Source organism: Phytophthora cinnamomi, assembly GCF_018691715.1.
Source record: "Phytophthora cinnamomi strain GKB4 chromosome Unknown Contig35, whole genome shotgun sequence".
In the NCBI taxonomy this organism is placed as follows: domain Eukaryota; phylum Oomycota; class Peronosporomycetes; order Peronosporales; family Peronosporaceae; genus Phytophthora; species Phytophthora cinnamomi.
The window spans coordinates 434409-459256 of NW_027150968.1; the positions used below are offsets into that span (position 1 = coordinate 434409).

The window sequence follows — 24848 nt, forward strand, 5'->3', positions numbered from 1 at the left end:
TTTCATGTCGGCGCTCCAAAGAAATCGGTTATGCTTAAGAAGCAGGATTTTCTCGAAGTTCACGGGCGTCAGGCGCTTCCTGGTGAATCGAAGAACATGTTTCGCGCTGCTGAATAGGCGTTCAGCTGAAGCAGATGTCCCTGCAATGAATCGCAGGTCAATATACTCTTCAGATTGCTCCAGACGCTGTCGTTTTCGCTCGCGGAGCCTTTCGGCATAGTTGCGTCGGGTAGTGGCCCCAGTCTCCTCCTGTATCGGCTTGTTGATGACAAAGCGTTTTACCAACGCTCGTTCTTCCAATGTCAGGCTGTCTTCTTGCTATCCAAAATCTTCACGACAGCGGATTCAAATAGAGGAGAGTGTGAGATGTTGGCATCCGCTGCGATATAGGCCAGGAACGCTGTCGATCGAAAGTGGGCTGGAGTGGAGGGCCATGGCGTCTGCTGGTTAGAAGGCAAAACCAAAGTGAGACCTGCTCACAGCTCCAGCGAACGAGTTCGCGCCCAAATTTGGAGGCCGAGCTCTCGTGACCACACGCCTCGCAGTTCGCGCCAAAAGCGCTCGATGCGTAAATCAGCGGGACCTTTGGATATCACTTTGAAAAGGGATCCCGGAATCGCTTGAAAATAAGTACTGCAATATCCGGCGGCGCTGTAATACGTATTGCAATACCCCAGAGCGCTTGCAATAAAGTATTTCTACTGGTATTGCAAATGCCAATACCCGCAATACAGTTTTGGCCATCACTGATACTACGTAAGTGTCAGTTGTGGCCAACTCGGCGCCACCAGTGTGGACCTATTTCTTATCTTCGTCACTTTTCTCGGCGGCGCTTCCTTGTTGACCCATCTGGGATTCTGACAGTCTTCATCGCGCCAAACCCACACACTCTCCAAAGCGAATGCGAGATGTGTTCAACGAGTTCTTGCTACAGAAAGAACCGTGTCTATCGTGTCTATCCCCAATTTGGAGATGGAAAGTCCAATTGAGTTATATGCACATGTATTTTGGTGGTGTGAAGTTGTTCTAGAGAGCACACGAAAAGTAAAGAATCTAGCAAATCCCGTAATTTTTAAATTACCGGTTTGGGAATTGGGAAACCTAGATTTTAACGTATTTTTATACTACTACCGGTAGTAGTAGTAGCAAAAGGTAAGAAATTATGCAACTAGGAAAATATTGTAATTTGAATCTCAAATTTCTTACATAGCACAGTTCTTGGCAACGTTGCTGTGGTTCTGGACTTCAACCCCTGCGTAACCTCGCTTGTAGCTTTCGAATTCGTCGATTTCGCTTCATCACCAACACGGTCGGCACTTGGTGTCGACCGAGGGAAGACACGCGGTGTCTCCTGGGCAGTCTCATTGACAACCGATGCCTTTGATTTCAATTTGGCCGGGGCTGTTGTCGCGGGGCTTTCGTCGTAGGAGCCTTCGTCGCAGGCCGGACCATGGGGGGCATCGTCGATGACTCCGCCGTCTTGCCGTCAGAGCTTTCAGAGCTCGACTCCTGGTGGCTATCATCACTTTCCTGTGAAGCACTCGATTTCTCTTGACTGGAGCCACTCCCACTCAACGAGTTCGAGTGCTGCGTAGTCGTTGGTGCGGTTGTCGCAGGAGCCTTCGTCGCGCGATGAACGATAGGAGGCATCGTTGGTGAAGAATTGTTCTCGTCGTTGTGTCCAGCGCTTGAGGACTGGTGAGTTCCATTACTTCCGCTCGAACCCTCCGAGCCACTGCTGATCGACGAAGCTGACTGCTGCTTCGTCGGACGGGCCGTCGTCACGGGGGCCTTTGTCACGATAGGAGGCATCGTTGGCGACGGAGCCTTCGTTACACTTGGGGGCGTTGTTGTCGACGGAGTTTTCGTTACCGTTGTCGACGGAGTTTTCGTTACGGTTGGGGGCATTGTTGGCGATGGAGTTTTCGTTACAGTTGGGGGCTTTGTTGGCGATGGGGTTTTCTTACCGTCGACATTTCCAGAGTTCGACGAGTGCTGTTGGGTCTCCTCGCTTCCGCTAGCTGATGTTGAGCTTCGTTTGTTTTTTTTATACTTGTCATCATTACTCGATGAGCTCGAGTTTTGCTTAGTCGAAGGAGTCTTCGTTACGGGGGAAACGGTGGGGGGCATCGTCGGCGAAGAGTTTTTCTTGCCGTGAGAACTTCCGGAGCTCGAACGGTTGGCATCTCCACTTGAAGACGTCGAGGTCGAAACCTGATGTTCGTTGCTTCCACTAGATACAGACGAGGTGGCTTCGTCGCGTTTGCTGGAAGAGTTCGAGCCATGATGTGTCGATGGAGCGGCATCACTTCCACTGGACGAGATTGAGTGTTTTTGTTTGGTTGAAGGCGCAGTGGTCACTACGGGAGCATTTGTGCCAGGAGTACTCGTTGGCGTCACCGTTGGTGCCTGCGTCTTCTTGTCGTCAGCACTTCCCCGTTTGCGTCAGACCGCGATGCCTGAGAACCTTGGGCGCTCCTCGAAGAGCTAGCCTGCTCCGAGGTTGAGGGCTCCGACGTACTAGGGGCTGTCGTCAGGTGGGGAATGGCAGGAGGAATCGTTGGTGACAGCGTCAAACCCCGGCGCTTCCAGAGCTCGAAATTTCAGTAGATTTTTGATGGGCCTCGTCGCGGCCACTTGCAGAGGACGAGCTCTGTTGCGACGACGCCCGAGAAGCTTGAAAGTCCTCGTTCTTCCCACTTCCCGACGCTGAGTTTTTCTGCGAGGAGTGTTCGCTATCCTTTCCACTTGCCGATCTCGAGTGTTGCGAGGTCTGGTCATCGTTCTTGTCGCTTGCCGAGCCCGAGTGCTGCACGATCGGAGGAATCGTCGGCGCGTCAGTAGGGGCCGTTGTCGGTGCATCAGTAGGGGCCGTTGTCGGTGCATCAGTAGGGGCCATTGTTGGGGGTTGCGTCTTCTCATTTTCACTGTCTGAACTTGATCCCTTCTTGTGGGGAGCCTGGGTCTCATCATTTCTACTTCCAGAAGCTGAACCTCGTGAAGAAATATGTCCGCTACTTGACGATCCTGACTGCTGCTTAGTAGGAGGGTTAGTGGTGTCGGGAGTCATCGTAGGGGGAGCTGTCGTGGAGGGTGCATTGGTCGGCGGACTTGTCGGTAACGGGGTCTTCCCTCCATCAATACTCCCGCTACTCGAGGCAGGCTTACTGTGCTCGCTTCCACTAGCAGAGGTCGACCCCATCGTAGGGGGAGCTGCCGTGGAGGGTGCATTGGTCGGCGGACTTGTCGGTAACGGGGTCTTCCCTCCATCAATACTACCGCTACTCGAGGCCGGCTTACTGTGTTCGCTTCTACTAGCAGAGGTCGACCCCATCGTAGGGGGAGCTGTCGTGGAGGGAGGATAGGTCGGCGGACTTGTCGGTAACGGGGTCTTCCCTCCATCAATACTACCGCTACTCGAGGCCGGCTTACTGTGTTCGCTTCCACTAGCAGAGGTCGACCCCATCGTAGGGGGAGCTGTCGTGGAGGGAGGATAGGTCGGTGGATTTGTCGGTAACGCGGTCTTCACTCCATCAATACTACCGCTACTCGAGGCCGGCTTACTGTGTTCGCTTCCACTAGCAGAGGTCGACCCCTGGTGAATCGTTTGGCCCTCACCATGTCCACTCGACGAGTCTGGCAGTGGCGTGGACGGGGGAGCCGTAGTCGAAGGCGAGTCCGTCGTGACGGGAGGCGTCATTGACGGAGACTCGGTCTTCTTGTCGTCGACACCTCCGACGTTCGAGTTGTCACCGGAAGCCTTGTGGCTCCCCTTGTCACCATTTTCGGCACTCGAGGATTCCTGGTGAGCGGTGTCGCTACCGCTCGACGAACGAGACTGCTGCTCGATGGGAGGGGTCGCCGTCACGGGAGCACCTGTAGGCGGCACCGTTGGCAATGGGGTCTTATCGTCACCATTACCAGAGCTCGAGCCTTGGTGCGAAGTCTGGGACTCTCCGCTTCCACTAGCAACGGACGAGCGCTGCTGCGTGTCTTCCTTTCCACTTGACGAGCTCGACTTCTGCTTTGTCGAGGGAATTGTCGTCGCTGGGGCAGCAGTGGAGGGGGCAGTCGTGACTTTAGTAGGTGTCGCGGTCGGTAGCACAGTCGGATTCGGAGTCTCTTCATAGTTACTGCCGACGGTCGAATTGAACGAGTCAGCACTGCCACTGCCGTGCTGCGCGACGTTCTCGGAGGTCTTGGCCGCAACCAGCGTGGCTGCAGTGGCCAACACGGCGAACGCAGTGTACAGCTTCATACTTATCCACAGCGACGCAGCAAAGAGTCTGGCAGATGGAAAAAGTCGGAATGAACCACTTGACCTTGTCCTCCTGTTGGTACATACTAGTACGTGCGAGAGGCATGCACGCCACGCCATAGGGATCAGCACCACCATACATTTTACTGTTAGTGGTGACGGCTGGCAAGGGTGGCCGGCCTTTACGCTTCGTGACCACGGTCCCAGCGTGTGATGGAGCTCTACCAAACCAGTTGGCAATTGGTAAAGCTTTTGGCAGCGCTGATGAATGGACAAAGCGGACACAGGAGCTACTTGGGCCAGAGCATATGAATCTACCGGAATGCAGGCACTTCCAACTCACTCTGCTGTAGACTTTCCAGTCAAGGAAGATGGCGCTCGAAGGCTAAGCTCGGACTTCTGCCGCGGGTTCAAAGGTTGCCATCGCTCGCAGCCGCAAAAGTGTTCGTGCAATCCGACGATGTGGTGCAGTGCTGGCGCACAACAGCGGTGCAACATTCAATTTAAGTCGGAGCTTGGGTTCATGCTTTGCTGTGCGTTGTCACGACACTGCAGTGCAGTCGCGAGATCGATTTGACGTGACACTGAAATCCTACCATAAGAATGGGTGATAAGAACCGATTTTTGGTGCTGAAGGCTAGACGAGGGACTACAGACACCACTAAGCTTTTCGAACACCCAAACAATCAATACCTATCAAATATGTTAGAGGTATAAAATCATTTTGGATAGGATACTACAGAGCAAAACCCTAGCTTCAATACCACATAACCTGTACACAAATGATAACCCCTATGAACCAAAAGAGTGATACTGTTCAAAAAGCTTAATGGTGTCTGTACCGGTATTGGCTAGACTGGGCAGCCGTATAAGTATTGTTTTTCCAGGGAGAGCATTCAGCTGGGGCGACTGTCGCCGTTGAACCAGCTTGTGGGTGCGATCGAAGTTGACGGACGTCCTGGAAAGCATACCGTTATTAGTGGTATCCATAGTATGGATAGGCTCCGTATCCACCCCACTGTTGCTCTCGCTGCTGCTGCTGCTGCTGCTCCTGCTGTTGCTGGGGATCTTGCTGGATTGAGGACGAGGTAGTGGCATCCGGCGTTGAGGTGGTGGGGGGTGGAGCTTGCGGAGTCGTGCTAGGATACTGCGTTTGGGGCGTCGACGTTTGGGAAGGCCCCGCAGTGGGGGGCACCGTAGTCGTCGTCGGAGTACGAGCCGGATTTGTTGTCGGTCGGGAAGTAGGAGCAGACGTATTAGTCGCAGGCACCGACGTTGTCGACGGAGATGAAGACGTCGACGCGAATTGCTTGGTGCCCTTCGTGCACTTACCGGCACTCAGAGACAGTGTGTCCTTCATCGACGCACCGTTGATGTCCATCAGAGACACGGTCACCTTCGACAGGTCCGTCGACGACTTACCGGCGCCGTCGAGCAGGTAGTAGTACGCTCCGTCCAGCATCTTGGTAGCCTTGCCGTTGATCTGCAGACTCTTGATGCCGGTCGCCACGTTCGTCGGCTGGATGGCCGTCCAGAAGTTGTTGCTGCCGCCCTTCAGGCAGTAGTTGACGTTGCCCGTCACGGGGCAGTCCACGAACTTCCACTTGATCGTGTAGCGCGATGGGTCCGACCCCGTCAGCGTCTTGAACACCGACGGCGACAGATCCAAGTCGCCGTGCTTGCACTCCGGACAACGGTCCAGGATCTGGTGGTCGTGTCGGTGCACCGCTTGTCGTCGCAAGTCACCTCAGCGCAGCGACCGCAATGCTGAAGCCCGTCCCACTGCTCGTTGTTTAGGGCGGCGTAGTCGGTGGTGGCGAAACTGAGCGACGACATCATGTTGCAGTTGCCAGAGCTGGTGTCGCCAAGCGTGTAGGAGGTGCCGTCACCGGTGAAGTGCTCAGAAGCGCTGGCGACGGCAAGTGTGGCGGTTGCCGCGAACAGCGTGAACGACGTCGGCGACTTCATTGTTGTGATCTTGTGGTGGCGTTTGATCCTGTTGTGGCGAGGTAAATAGCCGAATGAGTAGGACGCACTCAGGCCCATCGAAATGAGTTTTTAGTGTCTGTACAATGCGCGATCGCCTGTCAGTTATAGTTTTTCCTGTCCGATCCACGAGCCGGTTGTCGTGCTTGTATCTCGGTGGATAAAGTCAGCAGGAACACGAAATTAATTGACGAGTGGACTGTTCTCTGCTAAAAAGCGGGAAAGGAGCCTGTCGGGCCATTATCTTGCCTGGCGCTGAGGCGATCAGTGCATTGTGCATGCAGCGCGTACGCCTGTCGCGTCGAATCCCAAGACACGGTACCTCATCGCGGAATACTGGGGCGTTCCCGAACTACCTGCTTGCACGAATCGGGTACACTAGACTTGTGCGTTCGGAACTTTGGAAAAGCTGGATTCACTTCATTGACGATTTCACCCGGGGGCATCCGAAAATATCGTTTGCGCGGCACTGATAATGACGTTGCGTGATTCACTTCGAGACGGGTTTGCTCGCGAATGCTTGTTTGTGATCGCCCGCCTCCTTCGCGGCGTGCAATCGCAACGAGGTAGCTGTCTGTACTGTACAGTGTGAACATGTACTCTTAAGACTGCAAACCACAGTGTAGAATAGAACAGTGAATCGCAGTAAAAACGTTGGGTCAACCAACTCTCACGTGCGAGGACTGGTATGAGTACTGTACATGGTGTTCCGACTAAACTCTTTCGGGAAGACACGACGCGACGGTTGCGGAGATTCGTGGACGAGTGCTCGTTCGATGAGACGATCGGGTGGTGGACCCACAGAGACACTTCAAAAACCTTGAGAGATACAGTACATGTAATACATGTACAAGTTAACATTATTGGGCGCTGTGATACAAACGCCAGCAGGGATTGGTAGTAATATCGGTTTCACCCCAAAGTAATATTAATACTTCGGGAGAGGATTTTAATTTACTAACTTTACTAATTTACTAATTGTTGGATGCATGGAAATGTAATATTACTACAACTATTAGTAATTGTAAAATCAAACTACTAAAACGGCCTTACCTCAGATTCCGCTCGCATTTCCTCATCCGCTCAATCTCTTCGTCGTTGCGATGTAGAATTAGCTGACGCTGGGATCGCTCATTGCTCGTACGTTTGCGGGAGGGCTCATTACAAACGAACCTGTTGAAAAGACTCGCTCTTGAATAACTGTTGGGGAGCAACGCATGTGAATAACACTCCACACGGCATCCCGAGCTCGGGAAGGGTTGTAACGGCCAGTATCTACCGGAATCCTAACACCAGATTTACGACTCGCTGTTGCTTGAATAAGGCTATCAGAATCCGCGAGAGTAGCTTCATCCACCCCCGTAGCTGATCCGACACAGATATCCCTTGACTGATTGCTGGGGGGGGCTCACCGTCCGGATGAACGTTATTACTGAGGTTAGAACGCGCCCTGGACTGCAAAATGAGTTTGTCAGTTTGTCGCTGCAGGTATGATGAACAGGATGGACTCAGATGCAACGCGGCGTCGTTTCCGTCTCATAAAGCAAACAGCAACCGACCTTGGAGCCCCTCATCCGACCCGTTTGCGATCTTCAGGGAGGAAAACGCAAAATGAGCAGGACAATACGACAGAGCAGTTCACCAACCACCCGTTTGTCACCCATTGCACGTGATATTGACCTTGAACTTATTACTAGAATTTTGTAGGATTTTTAGTAGTATTTAGTACTAATATCGTGTTTTTTCTACTAAGTTTATGTTAGTTCTAATGACTATACTTGTATTAATACTATTAATACTAATTCTATACTATTAGTAGTGTATAGTACTAGTCGTGATTTTACTACCAATCCCTGACGGCCAGCCATCGTCTCATCAACCTGGCAAGAGGTGCGGCTACGATGTTGCTTCACAAGATAACAGCAGACTTTGTAGACCTTGCCTACCTTGACCACTGGATTGATACCTGCACCACTACTTAGTATAGAAGCGCTGCCATCTCATAAACCAGGAATGCCCGCTCGGTGCGACTGTACCCATCACACCCTCCCACAACAAACCACGGATCCTGTATATTCCAATTCACACAAATAACTTGCATCCTCAAACTTTATTCAAACACCGTCCATTACACCTTAAGTATATCGCAGTCGCATCGATATAAAGAGACACGGAGCAAAGGAGCTGCAGCCCGCAGTGCACTCCTCCCTCGACGGCATGTCGCTCTCGTCCTCAGGCTCCTCGAGCGCCATTGTCTCTGCCGCCAACAGCAGCACCGTGACGGCCTCGGACTGCGCCTGGGAGCAGGTGACGATCGGCGACACGTGCGTCGTTGAGCCTCGCTCCTGCTACTCGTGCCTCAACTCGGCGCTGAGTAACGGTCTGCACTTGTTCTTTATTTTTTTTCGCATCAAGTCTGACAGGATTTCTTATGCATAAACATTAATTTATTTTTTAATAATTAATTTATGTTTTACCTCCATGTAGGAATGCGTGCTGACGCCGTACGGACTGTGCGAAAACATCTCGGCCTATGACTATACGGAGGACTACCGGCGCGCGCAGTCGGCGTTCACGTACCCGATCCACTACAATTACTTCCCAGAGGTCAATACCACCTACTGCGAACCCGATGACTCGGTGTGTAATTCCTGTCAAGAAACTACTTTCACGGTCGGGAACAACAACCCGTCGGTGTACTGCACGGGCTCCAATGACTGTGTCTGCATTGCCGTGTGCGAATCCGAGTCCTGGTGGAACGATACGCTCGCGAGACTCGCGGCGTATCTGAAAGAAAACAACGAGACCACCACTTGTCCACTAGCGTCCAATTCGTCATCAACGTCGGCGGAAGCTGACGCTTCGGCGTCCAGCAGTGAGACGGTGCCAGCCACCAAAGACGCCTATGCTGCAGACGACGAGTGTATGTGGTACCAGAACTCGACATTGTGCCAGACGCCGAGGACCTGTTATGACTGTCTCAACTCGGCACTTTACAGCGGCCAGAAATGCACCATCACCCCCGGGGGGTATTGCACCACGATTGACCAGTACAACTACACGCTGGATTACCGAAGAGTGTATTCCGACAGCGCGGCGCACTATTTCCCGTCGACGAATACTACCTACTGTGAATACGACGACGCCACGTGCACGAAATGCCGGAGTGGTGAGTTTGTCGGCGCGTATTCTGGAAAAGCGAATCTGTCGATGTATTGTATTGGCGAGAACGAATGTGTTTGCGTGGCATTTTGCGAGTCGCCGAATTGGAAGTCGACCGTGGTGGCGGAAGGGTGTGAAACCTCGTCAGCTACGGACAATACCACTGGGTCCAGCATCCCGCCCATCGGTATTGCGGCTATTGTTGTGATAGCCATTTTGCTCGCGCTGTCAGCGTTTTTGCAGCTCTTCAAAATGTCCCGTGCTCGTCGTAAGTGTTTTTTTTCTCCTTCTGTGTTGTGAACGTGCGTTGACGGTACTAACTATTTTGCATTTGACATGATGTTCATGTAATTTAGGAAGGGAAACTCGATGGCACAACATGCTAGCGCAGAGTATTGCTGTGCGCCGGCAGCCTACCACTGGCCTTGCTCTAGAGCTGTCTGCTTGGAAAGAGATGCGCAATGGTCTAATTGCCGACGAGCGGAACGTCAGCAACGAAGACTTTCTCGGTCATCGACTCGCTGACGCTCCAGACGATGCTCCGATGGTAACAGTAGAGGAAGGCGACGGCTACAGGCCGCTTTCTCCGAGTGTGCCGGTGCTTCCTGCCCCACCTCCGTCGCCAGCTCGACCATCACCAGTGGCAATACACTCGCGCGCATCCATTTAACCAGCGCTCCGCGGAATCTCTACCAGAGACGTCAAGAGATGAACAAGTTGTGAAGCCTTCAACTAAAGTGGAACTTAAAGTCTGTGCGCTGCGCACAGTGCGCAGTAGGAACAAGCTTGACAGAGCTATGTATGCGTGGTAACGGACGTTGAGGATGCAGTATATGCTACAACACTAGCGGGTGAACTGAAAACAACTATCTTCGACAGGTGAACCGTCAAGGAGTGCGCAATTAATGTTAAAATGCAGACTTGTTGACGCGCGTCAACTGCTGTTAAGTCATACCCAAAGAGCGTCTCCTGGCAAACAACTCGAGATCATGAGGTCAATGCATCTGCTTCCAGAGGTGTCAACCAAAGATTCCGCGTATGGTTAACGTTCCGCAGCAGCTTCAACTACACGTGTGAATGTGCCACATATCGCCGGGATGATTTAACCGTCCTCCTCTGCTAGCCACCACGTTCAGTTTGGAGACCCCAGTTCAAGATTTTCGATGGTGTCCGAGTTTGTTGCACCGAGAGCTGACCCACTTGTGTGCGACAGCGCGCAGTTGTCTAGAGCTGCAAATGTCGTCGGTGTTCCAGTTGGACCTCTTTTACCTGCACCAATACGACGCTAACCCTCCGGTGGTCTACACTACTTTCGACGGATACAACCCGAAGGACATATTGCCGATAATTCCAGAATCCACTGCAGCTAACACTGAGGTCTCGCGTTGGTGGTTCCAAACTAACCGAAGAACGACGCTGCTGCGTCTTCGACAGCGCAGTCAGAGACGATCCGCTCGGGACCAATTGCTCGTGCAGATTCGTGTTGAGTTGCTGGACTCGCGCACCGTGACAAGCTCAATGTTTACAGAGCTTATGGCAACCTACGCTTGACACTCCTCCCATCGTGTCAATTCCAATATCGTACGAGTAGCGCTTCCATCACGAAGGATACTGGCAAGCGAGACATCGTTCCTTCGGACGCGTATCCTTTAGTGGGAGCTCATTCATCTCGTCGTGTGGATACTTTTGGTGCGGCTGGGAGTTCTTGCGATGATTGTTATGGGTTTCTGGATTCCTGTGGAGATATCGAGTCCTGCAAGACGGTGGTGTTGCCTTGCCTGTTGTCAAAATTGGAAGAAATGGCAGACACAGATACAAACTGCAGTAATGGAGAAAGTCATCATGGCAGAGAGTAGTGGACGCCAACAGCAAAACGGATAATTTGGTACGCAGATTTTTACGATGATAATGGATGGTATTATGGATCCAAAAGATAGCACTGCGGCGTCGACCAGCAATCTGGATCTAAACACTGGACCATTGAGGTCTGATACCTCTACAGAGTCTACGTCTGGAATCATCAACACAATACAGGAGGATATATTGGGATCATTAGCGGCGTGTGTTGCCAATCTACCGAGTGCAGTGTGGCTTCCTATTCGACAGACAATCACCAAATTCCCACTCGGTACTCTCCCAGGGAATGCTCCTGGAGAAGAATACCCGACGTTTATTCGCCTTACAAACGGGTTTCAGCGTTTTTCGGTTGCGCCGGCAAACATGGGGACAAATGTGAATCTTACGATTTTGATGCAAGATATCCGAGAGGGTGTGACTGACCAGCAGACGTTCTCATGCATCGCACCAGCATTCATTCACCTAGGAATGTATTCGCGCGCATTTGTGCTGCTGCAAGCCGCGAAAGTCAGTTCAGGTCGACACTTCGGCTACGGAGCCGAATCGTACGCCCAGGCTTCGGCTAAGCTGCACTTGCTCGAAAGCTGGTTGCCCTCGCAGCCAAGCTTTCCTACCTTGCCCGCCAGTTTGATCTTGAGTATTCAGACGTGTTGGTAAAAGAATTCACGAACCAAATACTAGTAATCTAAGTGAGTAATATTGAAGGTTGCAGATCATCCCGTAACTTTAACTATATTGTCACCAGATACCGTAAGGTTGCCCAGACCTACCGTGGCTTGTATTTTAATCCAGTCACGGAATGCGATAGCGGCATCGTAGGGCGATAATTGCGTGCTTGGCATACAATTCATCACGGATACATTGATCACTTCGTATCATTGTATGTTGTCACCTGCAGCGAAATGGTCGATTTATCTGGATTACCCATTGGATGGCAACGCGTCGGGGAGCACTTTAGTGATCTCCGAACGGATTCCTCGGTTTGACACAACTGGCGACAGAATACATGATAAGGCGTATAGTATCCCTGCTCGTGTGGATTCGGTGCCATGGGAACTTTCGTTATGGGCAGTGAATCATACTTCGCAATACAGTAAACCGTTGGAATTGCTGGCCATCAGAGATTTGGCATCAGATTACTCCGAATCGCCAACACTTGAAGCTCCGGACGGGATTGGGAGTACAAAACACTTTAAACGTAATAATGACTGTTACCCAACTGCACATCTGTCGCCAAAATGTGGATGTGAAGCTGCGCTCAGTGAGTCACTACATGAAGATCTTGTCACCATTTTTCTGAAGCAAGAGAGAAAGTATCACGATAGGAGTTGGAACACAAAAGTATCACGATAGGAGTTGGAACACAAAACGTTTGAAATCCACTCCAACAGTACGAATTTTCATCAGGTTCAGCAAAACCACGACTTGAACACTAAAAATATTGCACCACTCACTTGCTTTGAAGGAGAACCGAGTATCAACTAACGCAACATGGCCAGAGCGGGTGCAATTTCTTCCGGGTGTCGAGTGCGATACTGCTCGCTCGGTGACGCAGGGCGGAAACCCTCCCCTTCCTCGACAATCACCGACGTGCCCTCCGTCGCCGACAACTGGATCCGCATAACCCCCGCTGGCCCTGCCACCGGTGTCCCGTTGTCATGCTCCGTCTCAATCAGTTTCTCTCGCATGGATTTCCACCCCGACAACGCCAACTGCGGACCACGAGGCGACCTGGGCGGACGTCGACTCCCCACCATGGACGAATCCACCGGGTACACTTCAAACCCTAAATTCAAAATATGAGACCCAAAACGTTAACACCATCATCATAACCCCAAGAATTGTAAAGTTGTCAAAAACCCGTACAGGGAACAGTGCACTTCAACAGCCGCTTGAGGCAATAGGTGAGCATCGAAAACACGATGAACGACGCGAAGCCCATGGCGATGATCAGCATGATGCTGCCGACTTTGGCTCTCTCGTAGGCCGGACACTCGTGCTGAATCACCAGCGAGTTCCTTGCCTCCCGCTCACAAACTGCGAGGCAGATGCAGCCATTCTCTCCGGAACACACGGCCGAAGACTTGACTTCTCCACTTGAGGCAAACTCCTCCAGCCACCGAGCGCGGCAGGTGGAACAAATTGGGTCCGACGACTCACAGTAGACAGTGTCGGCTGCCAGGTAGTACGATTCTCCCTCGACTCGCTCCGAAGTGCTTACGCATTCGCCGATGTTGCCCACTGCACACTGCCGTATGCAACAATATTTTTTTTTAGTTGGTGTTAAAGTTTAGGCTAGTGTTAACCGGTTAGGCTAGTGCTAAAGGGTACCGAGTCGCCCACGACGCCGACGTTCAGGCAGTCGTAGCAGGTCCGGGACTGCTCGCAGCTCGCGCCCGCGTACCACGTGCACGAGTCGCCGTTGGTGGAGACGTTGGAGGGTGTCGTCACCTCCGCCGCGGCGCTAGAGCTGTCGTTGGAGCTCGAGGAGGAGGCCATGGCGAACTGTTTCCCACTTTAGAGACTCTTTCTTCGCTGGCGATGGTACATCCGCCCATGGCACCGCACATCTTCACAGTGGTCTGGTGGTGCCGCAGCTTCAAGGTACCTCGCACTTAACCGAACACCATCTCCGCTTCAAAATGAATAGGTAAACTAAAAAACTGACGTGGATTGAGACCATATTATGGAGGTGGCAACGAGCCTAAACAGTGGCAGCTGGGGTGGCCGTGTCCCCCTTGACGAAATTGTGCTCGGTCTCGATGAGCTTCTCGCGCAGCGACTTCCATCCGGCCAACCTGAGCTGAGCTCCCGACGAAGCACGACGATCTGAGCCGGGTCCTAAATGCAAAGACAGACAACAGCATGTTTAGATGACTTTCAACTTGCAACAACTCAGCGAGGTATTTTCAACGCACCTGGAGAAGCTAGCAGCTTGCACCTCCGCATCACAAAGATCGATAACAGCACAATGCCACCGACACACAAAGCCAAGATGATGCTAATCTGCGTGCTCGGCGAGAACTCGAGTGGGCTTCCCGAGCCGTCGTCGCACTGGTTCGCAATAACAGTTTGAGCCCAATCCGGAATCTCCGTTGCCGCCACGCACACGCAGCCGCCCGAACCCGTGCAGTACGCCTTGTTGCCGGCGCTTCCCGTCGAGTCATAGTTGGAGGTCCACTCGGCGATGCAACTCGAACACACCGAATCATTCGCGCTGCAGTAGGTGTAGTTGGATGCGGGAAAGTATCGAGATAGAGACTCGGAGACGGATACGCTGACGCACGCGCCGTTGGGGTCGATGGCGCACTCGTCCGTCGACAGCAGCACATTGAGGCAATCGTAGCCTGTTCGAGGCTGCGAGCAGCTCTGGCCAGCGTACCAAGTGCAGGAATCGCCCGCATTGGAGCTGGTCGTCTTGGTCACGGTGGAGTCGCCTGCGGCATTACCCGATGATGAGTTGGTGACAGCTTGCGATACCATCTTGCTTCTGCGCTGCAAGTTTTGTTTTGGTCAACAGTCCGAACAGCCTCGTTTCGAGGTACGGCTAGTGGACTTGTTTTGCAGTGTCTGCCTTCCCCGTTATTTTTAGTATACCGACACGGTATACAATAGCGTGCGCAAGGTTGTTGCAACTTGTTGGGCCCACAAGAAAAATGCCATAGCAGCAGCGAGTGCTACTGTATTCTGCTTGATGGACAGCGTTCATCTAATCTTGTGTTGTGAAGCGCCTACTGCACTTTACATGTAACCTTAATACCGGTCTGGTCGAACCAGACTGGTACTGAACCAAATTGAGATGATTACAGTAATTAATTAGTCTGTCCTAAAGGATCCCTGTTATTCCTGCTAAGCGGATATGTGCCTATGCATTTATTTCTACCATTCATGCTATGTGAAAATCTACAGGCATATCAAACCGTGCATCCATAATACATGTAGAACGAGGTCATCTGCGACTTGGCTGGGGTTGCTGCTTGCCGTGACAAAGAAGCTATCTACAGTATTCTGACCGCGCGAGTCATCTCGGCCATGCGTTCTCTAAACCTCTTGCAATGTCGTATGGAAGTTATTGACACCAAGACAAACATCTCACAGAGGTCGGCTCTCAGTCAACTCGTTGCATTCGCTTCACGGTGTAGCGCTGAACGAGCCAGTTACGGCGGTGGTTGTCGACCGTTAGATAAAACGGAGCACCAGAATTCCGCAGTGGCAAACCTCTATTTCCTTCACGTTCCGAGTTATCTGCAGCATCGACTATCACGGTGTCATAGATGGTAGGGTTGTAGTACTTGGCCGCCGTCACCGAGACGCCCCCCTGCGTGGCCGCAACCTTCCTCAAACAGGGTGCCAAGGGGGCGACTATAGTAAGCGTAGTCGAATCTTCGACTTTTATGACTTTTAAGATATATAAAAAATTCTTCAATGATTTCTTCGATTTCAGATCTCAGGGTAAATAAAAATGATGGCACTTGTTCGCCCTACTACATTCAAACCCTCATGGAATGACGGAAGTGACTATGGTTCTAAACAGTGGTGACTGGAGTTTCTGCCAGCGATTCGGGGCTGCGAGCTGTCATGCCCAGTCTGGCGGTGTCCCCCTTGACAAATTTGTGTTCGGTCTCGATGAGCTTCTCGCGCAGTGACTTCCATCCAGACAAACTGAGCTGAGTTCCCGGCGATGAACGATGAGCCGAGTCAGGTTCTAAGGCAAAGACAAAACAACAACACGGTTAGAAGTTTTTCTTTGCAGAGCATCGGCGAGATAGTTTCAACGCACCCGGAGAAGCTAGCAGCTTGCACCTCCGCACCACGAAGATCGATAGGAGCACAACACCACCGACGAACAGGGCCAAAATGATGCGTGCCTGCGCGCCCGGCGAGGTCTCCAGTGGACTTCCCAAGTCATCGTCGCACTGGTTCGCAATAACAGTTTGAGCCCAATCCGGAATCTCCGTTTCCGCCACGCACACGCAGCCATCTGATCCAGTGCAATACGTCTTGATTCCGGTACTTCCCGTCGAGTCATAGTTGGAGGTCCACTCGGCGATGCAACTCGAACACACCGAATCATTCGCGCTGCAGTAGGTGTAGTTGGATGCGGGAAAGTATCGAGATAGAGACTCGGAGACGGATACGCTGACGCACGCGCCGTTGGGGTCGATGGCGCACTCGTCCGTCGACAGCAGCACATTGAGGCAATCGTAGCCCGTTCGAGGCTGCGAGCAGCTCTGGCCAGCGTACCAAGTGCAGGAATCGCCCGCATTGGAGCTGGTCGTCTTGGTCACGGTGGAGTCTCCTGCGGCATCACCCGATGATGAGGTGGAGTTGGAGGTCATCTTGGTCCGGCGAAGCAGATTCTATTATGGAGCGGGTGCATGGCTTTTGCTTAGTCTAGGTAATACCTCGGTTGCAGTTGCACTCGTTTTTGTAGTGTGACATTGGGGAAAATGACAAAAGACGAGGGAACTGGTAAACAAGTGTGAATGATGGTCATTATTAGGGACCCGGTTCCGGCAAGTACATCGGGTACAGTTTCCTCATTAGGTATTTCAGCTGCGGTAGCTACACGACGACAAACCTTTCCTAGGGCCTGTTCAAGTTGGGCTTGCACGTTGTATCCCCGCTGCTTATATTGTGTATGGGGGGAGCGAAACTAAGTAAATTTGCCAAAGCTGTTATCCTACGCCTACCACAAGGAAGTCGCCAATGAGACCCTGAACCTGTTTCACTTGAAGAGACAAGATGCGTTTCCACAAGTGCTGGGCAACACGCACACGCTTCCACGACCCCGTCTGCATTGGCATCTACAGTACCTTCCTGAAAGCCATTCGATAATGTGTGGCCTGTACAGGCCTTTCATCTATGACGCTATAGTGCGAAACCACGAATTTGACATAAGTTGGTACTCGTTTTGCTAATCCAAATTATCTAACCGCGCCTTCAGTCACACCAGTCGGGTTTTGTAAGGTGAACCACTATACGTGTATGATGTGTATGATTCTGGGGAGGGGCTTCCAACTCCATCGGCGTTGACTCTACATGTAGTACTTGATCTCGGTTGCTACAGTGCGACTTCAAACCCTGTTGTTCATCATGATCAAACGATGAGGTTGGTGAACATGCCCGCGGTTCATCCAATCTTTTGGTTGAAGAACATGTAGTGCCAGTCTGCATGTGTACCAATAATGCTCAAGCCAGACCATTACGCTACTGAAAACCATCGTCCATCCGTAGGCACATGTACCTCGAGGACGCCTACGAAACTATTATAGTATTGTAAGATTTCAGTAAGGCCATGGGTCTGGAGATACAAAGCAGAATATCCATACAATTTCCTAGTATAAGAAAATGTCGCGTGGGGATGGATGTCAGCTCGCATTTTATCCCCACACCCAGACACCGACGGAGAAACCAGGGCCTAAATTATCCCTACTGGATATCCTTCGGTACTCGACGGCATAAATTATCGCCTCAACTTGGCGATCGCCAGAGCAGTTCTCCCCTGCACGCCTTTGGGGCAGGTTACTTACGTTGAGTCATCATGACTTCCTTGAATCCAGAAAGTGTCGTGTTTTCCGAGCGCTATGGCAAATTGTGTTCGAAGGCTCGTGGAAGACTGCATCACATCACACTTGCTAGGTTGTACGTTTCTCCCTCCACTTCCAGCTGATGTCAAACTGGCAATGCCAACTGCACACGTCAAAGCATGCAGTAGTGGTCTTGTTCGCACTTTTAGGTGAGCACCATTCCTTCGAAGTACCATGCCTGAGGTGTGTGAGCTCTTCAGCTGGTATCACAGCAATAAAAAAATATTCGCGACGTGCTTCTTTCTGCTCGTCAGGTCTGGGTCTCGGTAGTTGGCCGAGATCTACATTGGAGCCATCATGTACTGGGCCTCGAACGGCGGAGGCGATTCTGGCCGCCGGGGAGGAGCGACAGTGCATACCTCGACAGTGACAGCGGGTGCTTCTGCCAATGCCTCGGCACTACGAGCTGTCGCGTCCAGTCTGGTGGTGTCCCCCCTGACGAAACTGTGTTCGGTCTCGATGAGCTTCTCGCGCAGCGACTTCCAGCCGGCCAAACTGAGCTGAGGTCCCGACGGAGCGTGATGTGCTGAACCAGACCCTGCTACAACGCAATGGAAAACACGGCAGCACAGCGCGATAAGTTATTTTTTTCCCGCCAACTGGAGAGATATCCATCGCTATGAAACGCACCTGGAACTCGAGAAGCTAACCGGATGCACCTCCGCACCGCGAAGATGGAGAAGATCATGACGCCACCGACACACAGAGCCAAGATGATGCAGATCCGCGTGCCCGACGAGAACTCGTCCGAACTGCTTGCACCGGCGCTCGAGCTATCGCACTGGTTTGCAATGACTGTCTGTTTCCAATCCGGAGCTTCCGTCGCCGCCACGCAAACACAGCCGTCCGATCCCGTGCAGTACGTCTTGGTTCCGGTACTTCCCGTCGTGTCATAGTTGAGGTCCACTCGGCGATGCAAGTCGAGCACACCGAGTCGTTCGCGCTGCAGTAGGTGTAGTTGGACGCCGGGAAATACCGCGACAGAGGCTCGTAGTACTCTCGGTCGGCCAAGTACTCTTCGTAGACGGACATGCTGACGCACGCGCCGTTGGGGTCGATGGCGCACTCGTCCGTCGACAGCAGCACATTGAGGCAGTCGTAGCCCGTCCGAGGCTGCGAGCAGCTCTGGCCAGCGTACCAGGTGCAGGAATCGCCCGCATCGAAGCTGGTAGTTTTGGACACGGCGGCGTCGCCTGCAGCATCGCCCGACGATGAGGTGGAGTTGGAGGCCATCTTGGTCCGGGACAGCAAATTCGACTTTGCGGTGGCATTCCCAGCGGAGGAATCTCAATGCGTGGCCATCGCACCGAGGTAACTCGGGCGCACTTGTTTTGTGGAGTGCCTGCGGCGACAACTTGTTGTGCATCGACTGGCTCCGATAGGAGCACATAGTGGGGCTAGTACAGGTGATGGGCTGCGCTTGTCTCTTTCGCGCATCTTCAGCTTGCAGAAACACGCAACGGCTGAAACGGTTTAATCGCGCGGTTCTAGCGCCGAAACGAGGAAACAACGTCGTTGCGGTCCGCTGCACCAGTACATGTAGATCTCAAGCACACCCGTTTTGATGTGATCTTGTGTTAACTCTTCAGCACTGCCAAGTATTCTTGACCAAACGTTGGACGGTCATTTGGCATTTGGCTATTTGCGATGAGGTGAACTCGCCGTTCGTCCAATCTCTTGCTGTGAAGTTTGTCCATCTCATCACACGAATTTGACGGTACAACACGTTTGTAGCGGCAAGGTGGCGCACATGACAGTAGAAGTGAATGCTCTAGCACCAGTCCAGTGTGGTGTAATCTGCCTACAGAAGTGACCGTCAGTTTCACCGTCGTACATGTCAATCACCTGCGGCAGCATGACACTTTCAGACACAGCGCTCCACGCGTGCAAGAATGCTGCTGCCTTTTGTCGCCATTGACGACTCGTCAGTGATGGATCTCCACACCAGTGTGTCGGAGGAGGCCTGTCATATCCATCAGTAAGTAACAAACTAGTGGCGCTGTTCACTCCGTGTTAAAACGTTTAAACCAATTCGTCTACGCTGAATACTGGTGCTGCGTGCGCCTTGCACTAGTTGAAGTCGCAGGATACCTGTCGTCATTTCTGAAGCGGGAACTAAGACTGCAATCGATTCGCGTCTCCGGGCCGCCGCGCATTAGTCTGGCTCGGCGACATTGCCCGGTAGGCGTCTCCTTCCTCCAATGCGTCTGCTACCGCTGAGTCTTCGCTGCGTGACTGTGACTTGACTGCGGACGCTTCGGTTCGTATTCCGAAGGCTTCCTGCTCGATGGCAATGAGATTCTCACGCATCTCCTTCCAAGCGGTCAGTTCAAGCTGCGGTCCTTTAGGCGAGCGTCGTGGCACGGTCCAAGTCTCTCGAACGGCTGCAAGCAATGGCACAAACAAGAACAATGAGCTTCGAATTCTCCATGAGCTGGTGCTACAACCAACGCAACGTACCAGGGAGGTAAGATCCGCGACCTCGACCATTACCCCGGCCTCGAAGAAGCAGCTTGATGGCCCAAATTCCAAGCAAGACACCGAACGCAATACCCATAGCAAGCGCAAAGCCGATTCGAGCTGCTGTCGAGGTATGGCTTTTCGTGCTGATGCTGCCGCTTGGGCTGCACTGGTCTGCCACGATCGAGGATGCCCAATCGGGCAGCTCACACCGAGCTAAACACAAGCAGCCGTCGAGGCCTGTGCAATACGACGGCGTTTCGATGGTGCTTTCATTATTGTAGTCTCCGACCCACGTTGACTTGCATGCTGAGCACGCCGCGTCGTCAGCGCTGCAGTACGTGTATTCGCTGGACGGGTAGTACTTGTAGTAGATGCCGAATTCCTCCTGAGTGCTGAAAAAGTGCGAGTACTCGTCCAGATTCACGCACATGCCGTTGGGCATGATGGCGCACTCCCCGCTGGAGATCGGGACGTTCAAGCAGTCGTAGCATGTGCGCGGTCGCTTGCAGCTCTCGTCCGCGTACCAAGTACACGAGTCGGCAGTGTTCGAGCTGTCTGTCTTGGTCACGGGTGTGGATACGTCGCCAACATTGTCACCTTCGGACGAAGTTGAGCCTGAAGACGAGTGCGAAGCGTTCATATTATAATAGGCGTCGTCGCTCCGCGGTGGTCTGGTAAGCAAGGTATTGCCAGAGTGCTCGCGAAGCAGTCTGTACGGATAGTTAGTATTCGTCCATACCTCGATCAAACAGCAGTCAAGCAGCAGATGCTGGTGCGGAGCAGCTCAAAACTCTGACTCCGGCGAGAATCCAGCCGAATGTGCGCAAAATGGCACACATCTGTAGGGTTCAGTGAAAGTCTGTCTATCACTGATAGACTTTGTCCGTCTTGGCACCGCGGATCACTCGACACAGCGGTCGCTGTTCAATTAACTTCTTGAGCTCCGAGGGGGACGTTTACAAGTGATCATATTTATATTTACGGGCGGGAGGCCAGCCCCTCTCCGTCTCAATAACTGCTTCTGACAGCACGACGTTGGACGATTCGCGCTGTCTTGATTGTGGCTAGCGGCTTGATAATGATGGCTGGCCCTCAGCGCTATACGTGGGCTCTGTCATGCGGCGCAGTCTCGTGCGCGCCCCGTTCCAACTCGCCGGGCGACGCTGACCGGAATCCCTCGCTCTGCTCCACTCTGATCTCCGGTCCAATTTCGGTCGTAGCGGGGGCGAAGGAGCCGTTGTCCGCGCTGCGCTGCAGCGCCACCGCGTCGTTGCCATTCACGAAGCCGTTCTCTGTCTCGATGAGGTTCTGGCGCAGCGACTTCCACCCCGTCAGCGTGAGCTGCGGGCCCGTCGGTGGCGGCCGTGGCCTCGTGCGAGTTTCACGGCGAATAACTGCATCATACCAACACACAACAAAACAATGAGTTCCTGCTGCGGGTCTCCACCCATTGCAACAACCAACGTACCGCCAGGCTCACCGTGCCAACGGTTGACGAATCGGCGCACCCCCCACGTGGCGAACGCCAGCAGCACGGCCACCGCGACGCCCACGAAAATCGAGACCGTGATCCGCGTGGCCATGGACGTCCCGGAGTCGGCGCTGTCCCCGCTGTCGCTCGCCGAGCACTGGTCGTTGATGACCTTGTCCTGCCAGTCCGGGATCTCGCAGTCCGCGATGCACACGCAGCCATCCGCGCCCGTGCAGTACGAGGACATGCCGGCGCTTCCCGAGGTCTCGAAGTTGGCATTCCACTGCTGCACGCACGTGGCGCAGACCGAATCGTTGGCGCTGCAGTACGTGTACTGGCTGGACGGGAAGTAGCGCTGCATCGGCGTGTAGTAGTAGCGATTGGCCAGGTAGCTCTCGTAGTCGCTCATGCTCACGCAGGCGCCGTTCGGGTCCACGGCGCACTCGTCCGAGGACAGCAGCACGTTCAGGCAGTCCGAGCACGTGCGCGGCCGCGAGCACTCGCCGTCGTCGTACCACGTGCACGAGTCGCCGGCGTTGGAGCTCACGCTCTTGTCCGCGTCCCCCACGGTCGTGGCATTGCCGTCGTCTGCGGCCGAGCTCTGGACGCTCGCGTCGACGGTCTCGGAGCCGCTGATACTGCTGAGACTGCTGGACGTGGAGGGGGCCGTGGCGTCCATTGACTTACTGTGTTGTACTGTAGCTAGTCGCGCGAATAAGAATATGTGAGGGGACTTGTAACGGTCGGGGAGGTTTGGCCACTGGACACGGGGGTCCAGAGAGGGAGGAAACGCTGGACTGCAGGCGGGAGCTTGCCGGGATGCCTGCCTGGCCTGCCACGCGCGACTGGCGGAGCGAGGGCTCTTGTGTCTAACCCTGACGCGCCGCCCTCGGCGGCTGTGGTGTCACTTGATGTGTCACTTGATCTCGAGCAGATCGAGATGGATGCATTAGGCTGCGAACACATGTGCCACAATCTGCACCTCAATTGGTACGCACCACGTGATGCGGTCCATCATAGACGAGGCAAGGGACCCGGCTATAGCACCAGTCGAATCCTCGTGGACTAGAGCCGTAAATCCCAGTATGGTTTGCAATGCAGTATTCTGTTAGATTACGTGAATCCCAAGCGCATAGCTGATACCGTACCTGCCCTCGCAGACTGGCACGCTACCATTGGCCAACACCCCTTCACGGTCCCTTTTGTCCCTTTTTTTGGCGATCATGATTACGTTCCCACCAATACTGAAACCAAGCCAAAACGACAGAAACGCTTGCGTGCCCCTCGCCAGAGTGACAGGTACACTTCAACTTCAACTTGCCATCGGCCTGAGCCGGCCGCGGCCCTCGCCCACGGGGTCCACCTTGCTGTCTATGAGCTCCTCGCGCAGCGCCTTCCAGGCCGGCAGCTCCAGCTCCAGCGTGGAGCGCCGCATCTCGGACCGCCGGCAGCGCTCGGCCTCTCGCCTGCGGATCAGAACCAACTGCCGCACGCGCCAGGCGCCGAGTATCACGCCCAGCACCACCGCCACCGCCAGCCCGAGAAAGACGCAGAAGGTCTTCCACGGGAACTTGGACGCGGACAGGCTCGAGCTCGTGGCGGACGTGGAGGCCGAGCACTTCTCAGCCAGCACCGTCGCCTCCCAGTCCGCGGACTGGCAAAACGCCACGCAGATGCAGCCGTCGCTGCCGACGCAGTAGGACGCCGAGTTGCTGGCAGAACTCGAGACGCTGCAGTGCGTGCACGCCTGGTCGGTGGCTTCACAGTACGTCGTGTTGGTCGACGGGTAGTAGTAGCCGTTGGCGGCGCCGCTGCTGCTTGGGCTGCGGAAGTCCAGCTTGTAGTTGTAACTCCTGGCCAACGTGGCGCAGTATCCGTCGGGCGTGATCGTGCACGCGCCGCCGCTGTCGGTCAGCGTGTTGAGGCAGTCGTAGCAGCTCCGCGGTTTGCTGCACAGCGTCGTGTTCTGGTACCAAGTGCACTTGTCGTCGCTGGATAGGGTGTCCTTACTGCTTGAGGCGGCGGAAGAAGCACCTCTGGAATTGTCCGAGGTTGACTCGGCTCCACCATCGGTAACAGCGTTGACGGTATCTGTTGCGAAGCTGCAGCCTTCGGGTGTGCTCCCGCCTACAGCGAGGACAATGAGAGGCAGGCGCTTTCGCGCGTAGCTGAGCCAGGCTGAAGACTCGCAGCTATACAGCAGCACGCAGTTGATGTTGCTCGAGGTAGAATATGAATTGCTGCTGGATGAGCAGTACGTTGCGTTCCCCGCCACGTAGTAGGTGCCGCCTGCGCTCGACAGCGTTTCTTCGTACTCCTCGACGCTTAAGCAGATGCCCTGTTCAGTGAGCACGCATGTCTGTCCAAAACACGTTAGCTCGGTCTCATCTTTGCCAAGTGCCGTGAGATCAGCGAGTCTACCTCTCCGGTGGTGGGGGTATCCGCTAGACATTCACTGCATGTCCGCGGCTCCAGAAAGCACTCGCCTTCTTCGGACGTCGTCGTTTTCCAGCTGCAGCTCGAGGCGTTGACCGTGTCGGCCGACGTCGATGCCGACGTGCTCGCATTTCGACCCGTCATCTACGGAGACTTTCTAGCAGTGAAGAGTGGCCGCTACCCATTCGTCCCGCAAGGGAGACCTGACCAGACCTGCCGAGCGATTATGAAATGCGCGCGCGGACGAATCGCCGACGGACCATGCATTTGCACCGGATTTGAGGGCGAACACGGCGATGACGGCGGACGCGTCCAGCCGTAAGCTTCTCAGGACTGCAACCACACAACCGGTTGTTGTCTCTCATGCGAACGACGTCGACGCGAGCCCCTCATTGTTAGACAGGAAGCCGGCAGCGCACACGGTCGACGCACAGGAGAATCTCGCGTGACGACACTGCCATTGCTTGGTCTTCAACAACGCAGCGTACAGACCAAGGGCTATATGAGAGCAGTGAAGTCATCGGTAGTAAGCCACTTCAAGGAGATCGGCTTCTCACAATTTTGAGTCGGCATTGCTCCGATATCTATCGCGCCAGGTGCGCCAGCTCGATCCAATGTTCGCCTT

General features: G+C 53.7%; 6 protein-coding genes across 7 annotated transcripts; 1 reads left to right on the forward strand and 5 right to left on the reverse strand.

Moving 5' to 3' along the window:
* Nucleotides 1-8461: 8461 nt before the first annotated feature.
* Nucleotides 8462-10076, forward strand: IUM83_16996 (uncharacterized protein; the record flags this gene model as incomplete). The annotated part of the gene is made up of 4 exons (XM_067941917.1): nt 8462-8624; nt 8732-8748; nt 8810-9674; nt 9763-10076. 4 exons carry the CDS (start codon nt 8462-8464, stop codon nt 10074-10076), a joined length of 1359 nt encoding a protein of 452 aa, XP_067792386.1.
* A 2668-nt stretch (nt 10077-12744) lies between these two features.
* On the reverse strand, nt 12745-13762 carry IUM83_16997 (uncharacterized protein; the record flags this gene model as incomplete). Its single annotated transcript, XM_067941918.1, has 3 exons — nt 12745-13049; nt 13130-13511; nt 13595-13762. The coding sequence occupies 3 exons, from the start codon at nt 13760-13762 to the stop codon at nt 12745-12747; spliced, it is 855 nt and encodes a 284-aa protein (XP_067792428.1).
* A 205-nt stretch (nt 13763-13967) lies between these two features.
* IUM83_16998 (uncharacterized protein) lies at nt 13968-14590 on the reverse strand (the record flags this gene model as incomplete). Its single annotated transcript, XM_067941919.1, has 2 exons — nt 13968-14104; nt 14182-14590. The coding sequence occupies 2 exons, from the start codon at nt 14588-14590 to the stop codon at nt 13968-13970; spliced, it is 546 nt and encodes a 181-aa protein (XP_067792383.1).
* A 1199-nt stretch (nt 14591-15789) lies between these two features.
* Nucleotides 15790-19086, reverse strand: IUM83_16999 (uncharacterized protein; the record flags this gene model as incomplete). Of its 2 annotated transcripts, none has more annotated exons than XM_067941920.1 (5): nt 15790-15968; nt 16044-16179; nt 18213-18391; nt 18484-18731; nt 18992-19086. In XM_067941920.1, the coding sequence occupies 5 exons, from the start codon at nt 19084-19086 to the stop codon at nt 15790-15792; spliced, it is 837 nt and encodes a 278-aa protein (XP_067792377.1). The 2 variants fall into 2 exon arrangements, with proteins under 2 accessions (XP_067792377.1, XP_067792376.1); XM_067941921.1 differs by having other exon boundaries at nt 18213-18394.
* A 2328-nt stretch (nt 19087-21414) lies between these two features.
* IUM83_17000 (uncharacterized protein) lies at nt 21415-22466 on the reverse strand (the record flags this gene model as incomplete). The annotated part of the gene is made up of 2 exons (XM_067941922.1): nt 21415-21710; nt 21785-22466. The coding sequence occupies 2 exons, from the start codon at nt 22464-22466 to the stop codon at nt 21415-21417; spliced, it is 978 nt and encodes a 325-aa protein (XP_067792451.1).
* A 633-nt stretch (nt 22467-23099) lies between these two features.
* Nucleotides 23100-24367, reverse strand: IUM83_17001 (uncharacterized protein; the record flags this gene model as incomplete). Its single annotated transcript, XM_067941923.1, has 2 exons — nt 23100-24146; nt 24209-24367. The coding sequence occupies 2 exons, from the start codon at nt 24365-24367 to the stop codon at nt 23100-23102; spliced, it is 1206 nt and encodes a 401-aa protein (XP_067792431.1).
* Between the last annotated feature and the right edge of the window lie 481 nt (nt 24368-24848).